General features: G+C 36.9%; 1 protein-coding gene across 1 annotated transcript in view; it reads left to right on the plus strand.

Annotated features, from left to right (window-relative positions):
• Window positions 1–13852, plus strand: part of LOC138305689 (unconventional myosin-Va-like) — a 110499-nt gene that overhangs the window by 47967 nt on the left and 48680 nt on the right. Inside the window, 9 exon segments of the mRNA XM_069245979.1 lie at window positions 274–363; window positions 656–880; window positions 1093–1186; window positions 1718–1980; window positions 2446–2550; window positions 2873–3034; window positions 7309–7488; window positions 11179–11214; window positions 11217–11313. Coding sequence (XP_069102080.1) covers window positions 274–363; window positions 656–880; window positions 1093–1186; window positions 1718–1980; window positions 2446–2550; window positions 2873–3034; window positions 7309–7488; window positions 11179–11214; window positions 11217–11313 — 1252 coding nt within the window.

The raw sequence follows: 13852 nt of genomic DNA on the forward strand, positions 1-13852 counted from the left end.
CGTCTGTTTGTCAAATACAACATCATATGGAGACTTGAGCTTTTTCATCAGACATTTCTGGTTAAAATCTCTCCATACTCCAGTACATCTCACAGTAATGAAAACCACAGTCTCCTGACATCTTCCCTGTGAAGTCACATCCTAGGATATCATATCTAATGTGTATGCTCACTGTATGTGACTGGAAACACACCTCACACAGTACATATTTTATATGAGGACTTTTTAAAATGGATGAATTTTCCATGAATGAATTTTGTATGACTTTTACAGATCGAAGCAAAATCAGTGGAGCATATCAAGGGAGTTAACAAAGGCTTGGAGAACAAGATCATTGAACTGCAACAGAAGTTAGACAATCGGGTAAAATATCTTATTTCTTCACTATATATCTAAAATATGCCAATATGTATACTAAATGATTAGATTTAATATTAAAAAAGCTTAAGTATATCAATTATAAGCTTTCTAATACCAGAATTAATTATCTCAATGATTTATTTTAGAAGTGAACAAAATTACCTGAGCAAGCCTCTCTTTCAACTCTTTATGCAAATACCCTTTCTCGGGAATGTCGTGTTGGTATGATGGTTACTGTCCACTTTTACACAAGATATTTAATGATATAATTTTATGTTGCCATGGTTTCCTATAGAACAAAGAAGTTCAGCAGGTCAAGGTCAAGGATGTAGAGATTGCAAATATGAAGACAGAAATGGAGAAACTCCGACAGAACAGCAACATGGCTGAGAAATCATCCAACCGTATTACAGAATTACTGAAGCAGATCGAAGAACTAACAGAAGAGCTTGCGAAAGAGAAAGGAGAAAAACAGGACCTGATATCAGAGAAAGAACTCATGCATAAAAAACATGCTGAGGTTAGTATTGATTTATATCAAGTATTGTTTTTGCTATGTCAGCGGTGGAGTGTCTTTAATTTGTTTATTGTTAATTCAGTGATATAATTTTCTTATGATGACATGAAGAAGTTAGAATATTTTTGTTCATATTTTATATCGTATCCAATAAAATAATCAACAGAATTAGCTATGAGTTTGGGATATTGATCTCTGAAATTTCTATGTTTCAGGCGGCGAAGATGTTAATGGATGAGAATGTATCAGTAAAGGAGCAGTTAAACAAAGCCAACGAGAAACTTCGTGAACAGGAGAAGCTGTCTGCAGGTCAGACTTGTTCTATTGCTTCAAAATACATTTTTCAAATCAACAAGTTCTTAGACTATCATCAGGAAGATAGTGTGATTCTTATATGTCATTAAAATTTTCGATAAAAAATTTATACTGTTAACCTAACATTCTTTTAAGGAATTTTGTGATCCAAGTAAATTGGTGAGAGTTAATCTCCACAAATTATGAGCTACATCATCAATACTGATAAGAATTTCCTGTTGATTGTTAATCTTCACAAACTTATTTTGAAATGTAAATCATGAAATTAAGTTTCCCCAGAACAGTAGTTGGTTTATAGTGAAAATAATAAATAAAAATGCAACATTCAGTATCAATCTAACAATCAATTCAAATCTAGGTCTCAATCCTGAGATTGGCGTAAAATTCAAATTTTTTAGATAAATTGAAACAAAACCTATAAAAACTATCTATCATATTAACTAATAGACTAAATCAATCTCCATATCTAAAGAGTTCCATTTCTGTTAATAGTCTTGTCCTTAGTATTTTTGTTATACTTTACAGACGCTAATAAGGAGCAGATGGACACACAAAATAAGATAATGGCAGCTGAGTTAGAGTCTGAGCGTGCCCACCACCAACGTCTTGTAAAGGACCATGCACGTCTACAACAACGTCTGGAGAATCTTCAGGGAGAAATGAAGGTCTTGAAGAGTCCGCAGGGTCACAATCGGACACCATCCGATATCTCGGCCATCAGTTTAGAGTCGTACGCCAGCTCAATCTCGCCAGAGGATCGGGATAAGGAGGACTTTGAGAAAGAATCTGTATGTTGTGTATTTGTTAAGTGTCATTTTGAAATGTCTTTGGTGGAGGTCAGGGTTGTTACTGATATAATTCATGTAGTTACAGGTTAGGGGTTTCAGAAATAACATAGAATATTTGCTTTTGACGACACATTTCAAACATTCACAGAAAGTTTTGTGCAGGGAAAATTTTTCACAATAAACGACCTTCACATAATAAGTGGAAATATTCATGTTTACAGTGTCTGAAGTCTAAATATTAATTTATTTGTTTCAAAATGGAAGATTTATTGAAATATAATTTAACAACAACTAATGGGAAAGTTAAAGATTATACCATGTAAAAGACACCAATGCATTTTGTTGGGAGCACATTGATCTTAATAGCCAGGCCTTGCTTGTTGTTACAAAGTTTTATCGACTTTTGGTCATTACGCTGTCAATGAAATTTGATAAAAGGAAATGAACATTTTGCTTGACTTGCAGGACCAGGGATATGAAACAACCGAGAAGAAGAAAAAGAAGGGCCCTGCTCCAGCCCCACCTACCAACAATGTAGATACTGTCACTAACGGAACACATGTTGAGAAGGTGAAATAAAAGCTTAACGGCTAACATCTGAACACTAAATACTGAATTATAAACAGAGTTAAAATACTAAGTTACCAAATATAAGTGACATAATGGTATCAGAAAGGACTTTCAATGAGGTTCATACAAGGTATACTGGACATCTATAATATTTTATATTTAAAGCAGTTAATGACATAACAGTAATGGTTTTCAGTGAGGTTCATACAAGATCTACTGAACCCTTCTGATGTTTTATATTTATAATAACAATTAATGACTTACTATGAGGTTCATGTGATGTTTGATCAACCCATCCATTATTCTATATTTATTCTCACAGGATGTTGATATTGGCCTAGTCCTGAAGCTACAGAGCCGTATCAAGGAACTAGAGAAGGACAAAGAGTCTCTACAAAGAAAAGTGGACAATTTTGAGGATGGTAGTAGTCCGATGCACCGCTCGTCCGCTGTTATCTCGGACTCAGCATTTGATGCTCTCAAGGTCAGTGTCAGCACGCTCAAGGACATAACTGGTTGTTACTGTTGTCTGGTTTTTTTTGTTCTGTGTAATTATGGTAACGGTAGAGATTCATATTTCAAGTCATATTACAGAGTTATGTCCCTTACTGGAAAGTATTATTTGTGACCTCATTATTTTGTGTGCGAAACTTTTCAACGTCAATTTTGTTCGCGACATCATTTTCTTTCAAAAGGATGATGTTATAGGCATGAACACGTGATGTCACAATCAATACATTCCTACAAGGGCAGATAACTCTGCAAAGACAGAATATGCTGCTGTAACTTAGTGAAATCATAGATCTTTTACTTTTTTAGGTCATCTGACCCGAAGGGTCAGGATGACCTATAGTCATCATGTTTCGTCCGTCGTCGTCCGCCGTCCGCCGTCCGCCGTGCGCCGTGCGCCGTCCGCCCGTCCGCCGTGCGTTAACTTTTCACATTTTGAACTTCTTCTCAAGTTCTACCAGTGGGATTTGGCTGAAACTTGCATGAAATGTTCCTGACACGGTCCCGACAAAGTGTTGTTATTTTTCGGGTCGATCCGAAATCCAAGATGGCCGCCACAGCCGCCATCTTGAAAACACATTTTGAACTTCTTCTCAAGTTCTACCAGTGGGATTTGCTGAAACTTGCATGAAATGATCCTGACACGGTCCCGACAAAGTGTTGTTATTTTTCGGGTCGATCCGAAATCCAACATGGCCGCCACAGCCGCCATCTTGAAAACACATTTTGAACTTCTTCTCAAGTTCTACCAGTGGGATTTGGCCTGCTGAAACTTGCATGAAATGATCCTGACATGGTCCCGACAAAGTGTTGTTATTTTTCGGGTCGATCCGAAATCCAAGATGGCCGCCACAGCCGCCATCTTGAAAACACATTTTGAACTTCTTTTCAAGTTCTACCAGTGGGATTTGGCTGAAACTTGCATGAAATGATCCTGAACATGGTCCCGACCACAAAGTGTTGTTATTTTTCGGGTCGATCCGAAAATCCAACATGGCCGCCACAGCCGCCATCTTGAAAACACATTTTGAACTTCTTCTCAAGTTCTACCAGTGGGATTTGGCTTAAACTTGCATGATGAAATGATCCTGACACGGTTCCGACAAAGTGTTGTTATTTTTTGGGGTCGATCTGAAAATCCAAGATGGACGCCCGCGCCACAGCCGCTATCTTGAAAACACATTTTGAACTTCTTCTCAAGTTCTACCGGTGGGATTTGGCTGAAACTTGCATGAAATGATCCTGACTTGGTCCCAACACAAGTGTTGTTATTTTTCGGGTCAATCCGAAATCAAAGATGGCCGCCAGAGCCGTCATCTTGAAAAACACATTTTGAACTTCTTCTCAAGTTGTCTACACGTGGGATTTGGCTGAAACTTGCATGAAATGATCCTGAAACGGTCCCGACAAAGTGTTGTTATTTTTCGGGTCGATCCGAAATCCAACATGGCCGCCACAGCCGCCGCCATCTTGAAAACACATTTTGAACTTCTTCTCAAGTTACTAAACCAGTGGGAATTTGGCTGAAACAATTTGCATGAAAATGAATCCTGACCACGGTCCCAGACAAAGGTGTAGTTATTAATTTTCGCGGTCGATCATACGAAATCTCAAGATGGCCGCCACAAGCCGCCCATCTGGAAAAACACATATTTGAACTTCTTCTCAAGTTCTACCAGTGGGATTTGAGCTTTAAACTTGCATGAAATGATCCTGACACAGGTCCCCGACCAAAGTTGTTGTATATTTTTAGGGGTCGATCCGAAATCCCAAGAATGGCCCGCCACAAAGCCGCCCATCTTGAAAACACATTTTGAACTTCTTCTCAATTTTTCTAAACCTTTGGGATTTGGCTGAAACTTTGCATGTAATGAATCCTGACATCGGTTCTGACCAAAGTGATTGTTATTTTTAGGAGTCAAGTCCGAAATCCATGATGGCCGCCACAGCCGCCATCTTGAAAACACATTTTGAACTTCTTCTCAAGTTCTACCAGTGGGATTTGGCTGAAACTTGCATGAAATGATCCCGACACGGTCCCGACAAAGTGTTCAAAGTGTTGTTATTTTTCGGGGTCGATCTGAAATCCAACATGGCCGCCACAACCGCCATCTTGAAAACACATTTTGAACTTCTTCTCAAGTTCTACCGGTGGGATTTGGCTGAAACTTGCATGAAATGATCCTGACACGGTCCCAACAAAGTGTTGTTATTTTTCGGGTCAATCCGAAATCCAAGATGGCCGCCCAGAGCCGTCATCTTGAAAACACATTTTGAACTTCTTCTCAAGTTCTACCAGTGTGGATTTGGCTGAAACTTGCATGAAATGATCCTGACACGGTCCCGACAAAGTGTTGTTATTTTTCGGGGTCGATCTGAAAATCCAACATGGCCGCCACAACCGCCATCTTGAAAACACATTTTGAACTTCTTCTCAAGTTCTACCAGTGGGATTTGGGCTGAAACTTGCATGAAATGATCCTGACATATGGTCCCGACAAAGTGTTGTTATTTTTCGGGTCGATCCGAAATCCAAGATGGCCGCCACAGCCGCCATCTTGAAAACACATTTTGAACTTCTTCTCAAGTTCTACCAGTGGGATTTGGCTTAAACTTGCATGAAATGATCATCTGACACGGTCCCGACAAAGTGTTGTTATTTTTCGGGTCGATCCGAAATCCAAGATGGCCGCCACAGCCGCCATCTTGAAAACACATTTTGAACTTCTTCTCAAGTTCTACCTTTGGGATTTGGCTGAAACTTGCATGAAATGATCCTGAACATGGTCCTGACAAAGTGTTGTTATTTTTTCGGGTCAATCCGAAATCCAAGATGGGCCGCCACAGCCGCCATCTTTGAAAACACATTTTGAACTTCTTCTCAAGTTCTACCAGTGGGATTTGGCTGAAACTTGCATGAAATGATCCCGACACGGTCCCGACAAAGTGTTGTTATTTTTCGGGTCGATCTGAAATCCAACATGGCCGCCACAACCGCCATCTTGAAAACACATTTTGAACTTCTTCTCAAGTTCTTACCAGTGGGATTTGGCTGAAACTTGCATGAAATGATCCTTACATGGTCCAGACAAAGTGTTGTTATTTTTCGGGTCGATCTGAAATCCAAGATGGCGGCCACAGCCATCATCTTGAAAACACATTTTGAACTTCTTCTCAAGTTCTACCGGTGCGATTTGACTGAAACTTGCATGAAATGATCCTGACATGTGGTCCCGACAAAGTGTTGGTATTTTTCGGGTCGATCCGAAATCCAAGATGGCCGCCACAGCCGCCATCTTGAAAACACATTTTGAACTTCTTCTCCAAGTTCTACCTTTGGGATTTGGCTGAAACTTGCATGAAATGATCCTGACATGGTCCCGACAAAGTGTTGTTATTTTTCGGGTCAATCCGAAATCCAAGATGGCCGCCACAGCCGCCATCTTGAAAACACATTTTGAACTTCTTCTCAAGTTCTACCTTTGGGATTTGGCTGAAACTTGCATGAAATTATCCTGACACTCGGGGTCCCGAAAAAGTGTTGTTATTTTTCGGGTCGATCCTAAATCCAAGATGGCCGCCACAACCACCATCTTGAAAACACATTTTGAACTTCTTCTCAAGTTCTAACCAGTGGGATTTGGCTGAAACTTACATGAAAATGATCCTGACATGGTCCCGACAAAGTATTGTTTACATCTCTGGTTGAATCCCTAAAAAAATCGAAAGATGACTACCATGACACTATATCTATGTTAATTTCCTATATGTTAAGGCCCTTGGGCCTCTTGTTTGAAATAAAATTTGTTGTAATGATATTGAAAAATTATCCTGACATGATCCTGACAAAGAGAGACACTATATATAAAATAATTTTACTATTGTCAAGGTAGTCAGATGACCCGTTAAGGCCCTTTGGAGCCTCTTGTATTAAGATTTGTGATTTTTTCCTGTGGTATAGATGATAGATTATGATTTTTGTCATTCTGTTATTTAAATAAGAATTTGAAGTATGAAAGAATTACAGAAAAATAGAGAAAAATGAAGGACGCTTGTTTTTAATACACCATCTGTCGTTTCACAGAATCTAGACACCACCAAAAATATTTTCATTGATGTGTACTTTGAGTGTAATATTTGATGTTCTGATATCAAGTTTACCTAAGACTTGAACTTTTTATGTTCAGTCATTCACTTTAATTGAACTCTGACCTTTGTATAACATTGACCTTTGACCTTTGCCAACAGAAACAACTTGTGAATGCAGAGGATGTAGAAATCGTAATTAAGTTACAAAAACGTATCAGGGAATTAGAAAAGGCAAAATCTAAACTTGTCGATGAATTAGATGAACGCGAAGAAGAAGATGAGGATGAAAATATGGAGTTCAGAATCATGACCCCTGAATTCGCATATAATAATCTAAAGGTATATCCGGGTCACTTGGAAGCTTGTTTGCAATGTAAAACTGTAGCTAGGTGGTGGAAATCGACTAACATCTATTTTATATATTGTCTAATATTTCTAATACTTAGAAGTGTCGGGGCACATTTAATTATAACTAAAATTGATATTTCTGAGTCTCTTAGATGCTTGTTTGCTAGCTAGTTTTAGTGTTTTATAACAATTGTTGTATCACATCTGTGATGAGATCTGTCTTTGTAGGTTTTCTAAAACAAATTCCTCAATGCTAAAAAATTGTATTACTTTTCTCTCTGCAAGACAAATTTCTTAACAAAATCAGTAAATTAAGACAACTGATATTAAACATCAGATAAGGTATTTTGTGATGGGCCTAATCATCACAGTATGTTACTGATAAGTGGTTCAATTTTTGATTTTGTTGCCTTTTGATGACCTGCACATCTAAACATCAAAGATTTTACTTTTTATCAAGATACGTTGAACAGAATATTATCACATTCAGTTATCATTGTTTACATTTTTATCAAGATAGGGGTGGTGAGGGAGATTGATAACCATTTTGAGGGATTTTGGTCTCAAAAGAGGGAGGTATATGCGCAACATATATGAATAAATTAAATATCTGCTTTTTTATGATGAAATTCTGCATTCATATTGAATTTTACTGAAATAAAGGAATGTGTGGTTTTGCAAAAGTAGTCACATCCCTATATACACCCAGTTCTGGAGCAGTTTTATTGTTCGAAATATTAGACTGGGCTTTTTAATAATCTTTCACAATAACGGATAATTAACTTACCTAGATAAAGTTCTTACATTTACAAGCACCAAATTAAAAAAAAAACAGAATCGTTACAGTAGTATTCAAAATGTAATTTAATCTGAGAGAGAAAAAAAGTAAATTTCTTTTTAATTTTTATTTATTTAAATTCAGATACTACTGATAATTTTTTATAATTAATATATTTTTTTCTAAAAATAAATTCACACAGAAATTCTAAAAAAAAACAAACTTTTTCCATTTTAAAAAATGTGGTTATTAGGAAATCCGGAAATTCTATAAAATCCGGATCATTTTTTACAATTACCAAAAATGGCGGCCATTACGATTGCAAAGTTTGTGACATCCATCAAATACAGATAGGCCTATTTAACATTAAAACACGTGAGTAAATCATTCACAGTTGTAAGCAGTATTTGTTTTGTTATAATGCTCACTAGCTGTAGTCATATTAAATTTATTGAAAGGCCAGCTGATTGTTTTCTAGGCAGTCCGTCGCGATCTGGCTTGCTTGACATCAGTTTACGTAATACACAGACGTGAGTGAAAGTGACACCACAAGCCAAGGTGGAAAAAGGCTGCTAATTAGCTGACTTGGGTGTTGGTCAGGGGGTCTGAGGAGTCGGTTACTCTCGAGTGATTAAAAATTAACCTAGACATGTACAATACAAATGTGGCAACGAAAATAAAAAACGGAGGGGTTTATAGAAAATCCGGGAATATTAGAAGACTGCTCCTTACGGGAAGATCAATAATAAAGGCGCATTAAAATCTCGGGAGAGTCTTTGTCATCACTACGCCCGGGAGGTTATCGGCATGTTATTGTATCCTGGCAAAACCTATTATCTTGACGCTCAAGTATTATTTATTTACCAGTGTTCGCTCCGGGAATGCAAGTCAAAATTGAACACCATTGTTTTAGCCGATAGTAATGAATTAGTGACAATAGATGTAGTTGTGTGAGCAGTGGTCTACATACCATTATAGTCAGGGAAAATGAATTATATAATATGTATTGTTCTATGTCTCTCTTTCCTCTCTTTTTCTTGCCCTCTATCATTCGCCATTCAACAAGGTCATGTAGCTAATACAAGCTCCAAAAGTAGTTTGAATATAACATAAATAATTACATTTATGTTACTTGGCCTGTAGAACACTTTATGTATTCTCCAATTATTGTTGGTAGCAGAGTGTCTTGACTCCCATTTGTCATCTTGGTTGAAAGATTGATGCTCAATCATTGCTAAATTCTCTCCTCGCCAAGTTATACAACTAAATGTTATAAATTGTATAATTACATACAAATGACATATTATTTGTTATCAACTTGCACATTTTTTTTTTGCTTTCAGTACCCCCCCCCCCCCCCCCCCCCCCAACCACACACTAGAATGTTTTTGGAATCATTAAAAAATAGAAGTTCTCTGTGATTTGTGCGAAAACAGTGTGAACATAGGACATCATGGATGTTTCATGTTATCCTAAGAGAACAATCCCCACTGCATAAACACCTGTATTAGGGAACAACATAGATACTAACCCCAAGGTGCAGTCAACTATCTGATAATTTAAGGCTGCCTTAGTCAGATCGTGAGCCTCGCTACACAAATGCGCGCCTGTTAGAGGAATTTATGGTGAACACCCTGTTTCGTTGTATTTCTTGCGAAAACCATCACAAATCCCCTCCCCCACCACACATACACCACACACCCCCATAAAACACCCCCCCCCCACACCACCATCCACCTCACAACCACCCCCCCACCACTCCCCACAACCCCCAACCCTCCAGCCACCCCCCCCCTCCTCGGTCTCCCACACCTCAACCCAACCCCACTGACCCATCTCCACCATGACAGATGCGAGCTCGTGTTCGGCACCCCCCCGTTGGGGTGCCCCCCCCGCCGCGTCTCTTGCGCCACCCATCTCCCCCCCCCCTGCTTACCTCCACTCCGGAAGCCCCCGCCTTTCCCCCCCCCCTCCCCTCGCGCCCCCCCCCCCTCACCCCCCCCCCACGACCCCCCTGGATTCACTGCATTTTGCTGCCTGATCTCCCTGTTGATTAGGTCCAAATTCATTTTAGCAAGTTCCAAATTCTTTAATATTCAACAATATCAAAAATTTTGACTGTACCATCAGAAAGAACAGGTCAAAATATGCAAAAATGTTACATTTCAAAACAGATGGCAAAATATTTTCAAAATCAAATAAAACATATTCATCCGTTTTAAAAGTACTCTTACGAAAAAGAGGTTACAGTTTACAGTAACGATGTAAACACCATTGAATGATATCAAATGATGAGTTTCCCAATGCTTATTTAGAAATAAGAATATAATCTTACTAAAAACATAATTTTTTCTTTCAGTGAAGTTTTCAAATTTGATTTAATGTGTATTTAACTTGAAAACAGAATTCATTGCATATTCCCAAATGCAGAATATATTTATTATAATTATTTAATGATAAATATATATAATCAGTCTCCAATTATTTTCTACTCATGTTATATTATATTTGTATTGCAAATAAACATGGAGTCCATTGAACAAATTTCAAGAAAAGCAAAACAAATTTTAATCCCACTGACATAATGGATAATTGATTAAACTTTTTCAGAAACAAGGAATCTTTTGGTAGAAAAGTTCTTGTTTGTGACACAGATGAAACTATCAAGATAATGTAAGGTATATAAATAAATGTTATAAATATCAATAACTATTGAGATTTAATCAATACTTTATTTTAAGTCATTAAAGTAAAAATAACACTATCACAAATAAAAAACAAATAAAGAGAGCTAGAAATGAAATTTCAAATCACATTTGCAGGAACACGAAAAAAAAACTTTTATTAAAAAAAAATTTCCCCCATTGGAAATTGATCTAAATGGCAGTTTTTTCATATCACAGATGCAAGAGCTAGAAAATGAGAATGATAAAGTTAAATGCCGTTGAAGAAGTATCAAAACTCGTCACCTACCATCACGGGAACCACTGATTTCGATCAAAACGCTCAACTGACTCCAGCAGGCAAAGAGTTTCTGGGTAAGAAAAATTATATCTCTTCTGTCATTGAGTCTTTATATCTTCATTTGTTCTAGAAGGAATCTATTATGCATGCTTGTGACTAGTTTGTATCTAGAATGCAATAAATGCTCAGTTATAAAAAGAATGTATAAGTAAAACAGAGTTATCTCCCTTCTTATAGTTTATGAGGTTTTCCTGAAAACTTTTGCTACTACAATAAATTAAGGACACAGTTTCCATCAATCATGGAAATAATTAGGTTTTAGAAAAAACAAAACCTTAATTTTAACTCTGAAAAATATGATAATGTTGTTATGCACACAAACATTTGCAAGTCATACCCTAGAAAGCATTTGTTTGGTATTATGACTAATGTAGGGGAGATAACTTTATTTTGCGTGTTTTCCATTTGTATTTATCAACAATAGCTTTGTTGTACCATAGTCAACCTAATAAGCACCCAGATACCTATTCATACAGTCTAAGTAATTCCACAGAGTTAACTCCCTTATGGATAGGTATCAAATGTTATGTCAGTACAGAGGACTCCACATAATCGAATAACGGTTATTCGAATATTTCGGTTATTTGCATAAAATTCTGCGGTCCCGATTTTTCCTTCTTTATCTTTGTTTTTCAACTCCGTGTATTTGCATAGACTTTTACATGACCTCCGGTTATTTGAATAAAAATATATTGGGAAATTCTAAAAATAAAAAATCAAATATTTTTCAATTTATGCAATTATTTTATTTAGCGAATTTCGCGGTTTTAAGATTCAAGATATTCGCTTTTAATAGAAATCAATTCGTGGTAATAGATTAACGTTATAGTATGGTTGTTTATTTGATGCATGATTCGGCAAGGGTATTCGAAGCTGTTACGTTTTACATCAGCAGACGGTGGATCATAACTTTAGGTATTTTCACTGACTCAACAATCTATTGAAAGCATTTGCACTTTCAAATATGAATTTTTCTTAATTTAAAGTTACATTAGTTCGCGCGAAGTCGGTTGCGAGTAACCATGCTTCCTTTCAACATTCGCCATTCATGAGTTAGTCTCGTTAAACAGGAGTCTTGTTGACTACGGGAAAGACATTGTGAGTATCATGGCGTCTCGTTTTTGAACGAGACATAATAGCATGCAAAGTCGGCGTACAATGACTACCGCAAGTTTCGATACAGTATGTAAGCTGAGGATACAAAAGATTAACTTGGGTACGTTAATTGTTTCATTGCCTACTTGAATCATGCATTAATTTCTGAAATGTTTATCAAGCTATTCGCTGTATAGTATCAACAATACAGGAGGGAATTCTCAAAAGGACATTTAGGTCGAGTGATATACGCATGGCCTTCTTCACCTGCCCGCCATTTTCGTAATTTCATATGCACATGTGTAAAAGCAACACTACTAGTTGATCGGCACTTTATTAAGTTCTTAATTCACGATCGGTAAGTTCATTTTGCCATGGCAAAATGTACGTAAATTTGTTTTATTATTTAGGTTCAGAATTGTAGACAAAAATCCAATCCTGTTTAGTAGAATCTAAATGCATTTGATATCGATTAGTTTAGATGTTTCTCAAATTATTCACGTGTCGATCTAACGTAAAACAAGATTCTAATTATTGGAATATTTTTTGTTATTAAATTTTCTCCGAAAAGTATATAACATTACGTTTGCAAACACATGACGTCACAATTAATACCTACCCGCAAGTGCAGATAACTCTGTAATGTGCAAATACAGACTAAACACCCTCAATATTGTTGAAGCCTTCATTTCTCTTACCTCAAAATAAATCAGGACTGAAAATATAAAAAACAGTGTATGTTTCTGTATTTTATATCTTTTGGGAATTGGTGATTTGTGACTTACTCTGTGCTATATTTTCATGAATGGCTAGTTTAAATTTATTTCTATTAAGCGCCCCTTGTATTTCAGTTTTTAAGCGCCCATTGTGTTTATTAGGTTGAATACAGTATGTACTAATACTTTGTATTTTTCTTGCTAATAATGCTGTAGTTTTCTCTTTTATTTTCATATCTTTTGCTGTGTCTGTGTTCTGTTGTTTCCAACTACTAACTGCATGCTAACTCGGCTATCATTACCATGAACTTTGACCTATGGTTGTGGTGTGACCTTGACCTTGTTTTGTGATGTGAACTTTGACCCTTAATGTTGTCATGGTTCCTGCTCGCACTGCCTGTGTGGTTATGGGGGCTTTGTGTTGTTGTCACATTAGCTCAAGATTTAAATACAGACAGAATCAAAGTGTTACAAGGTAAGGCTAATACGGGGAGGTTACAAGATCCCAAAACAATAAGGGTAAAGTACAATTTATCATAGATTAGTCCCACCTTCCTGTGATTATTACATCATGATGGAGGGACTAATCGATGGTAAATTATACTTTACTCACATAATTTTGGGATCTTGAAATATCTGTATTACTGTTGATTGAGTGATAATATCAGCAGATATTAGTGACTGCATGTACAAAAATGGATTTTTGTCCCTTGAATTTTACTGTCAAGTAATTTGAATGCAG

Source organism: Argopecten irradians, chromosome 13 (assembly GCF_041381155.1).
Source record: "Argopecten irradians isolate NY chromosome 13, Ai_NY, whole genome shotgun sequence".
In the NCBI taxonomy this organism is placed as follows: domain Eukaryota; kingdom Metazoa; phylum Mollusca; class Bivalvia; order Pectinida; family Pectinidae; genus Argopecten; species Argopecten irradians.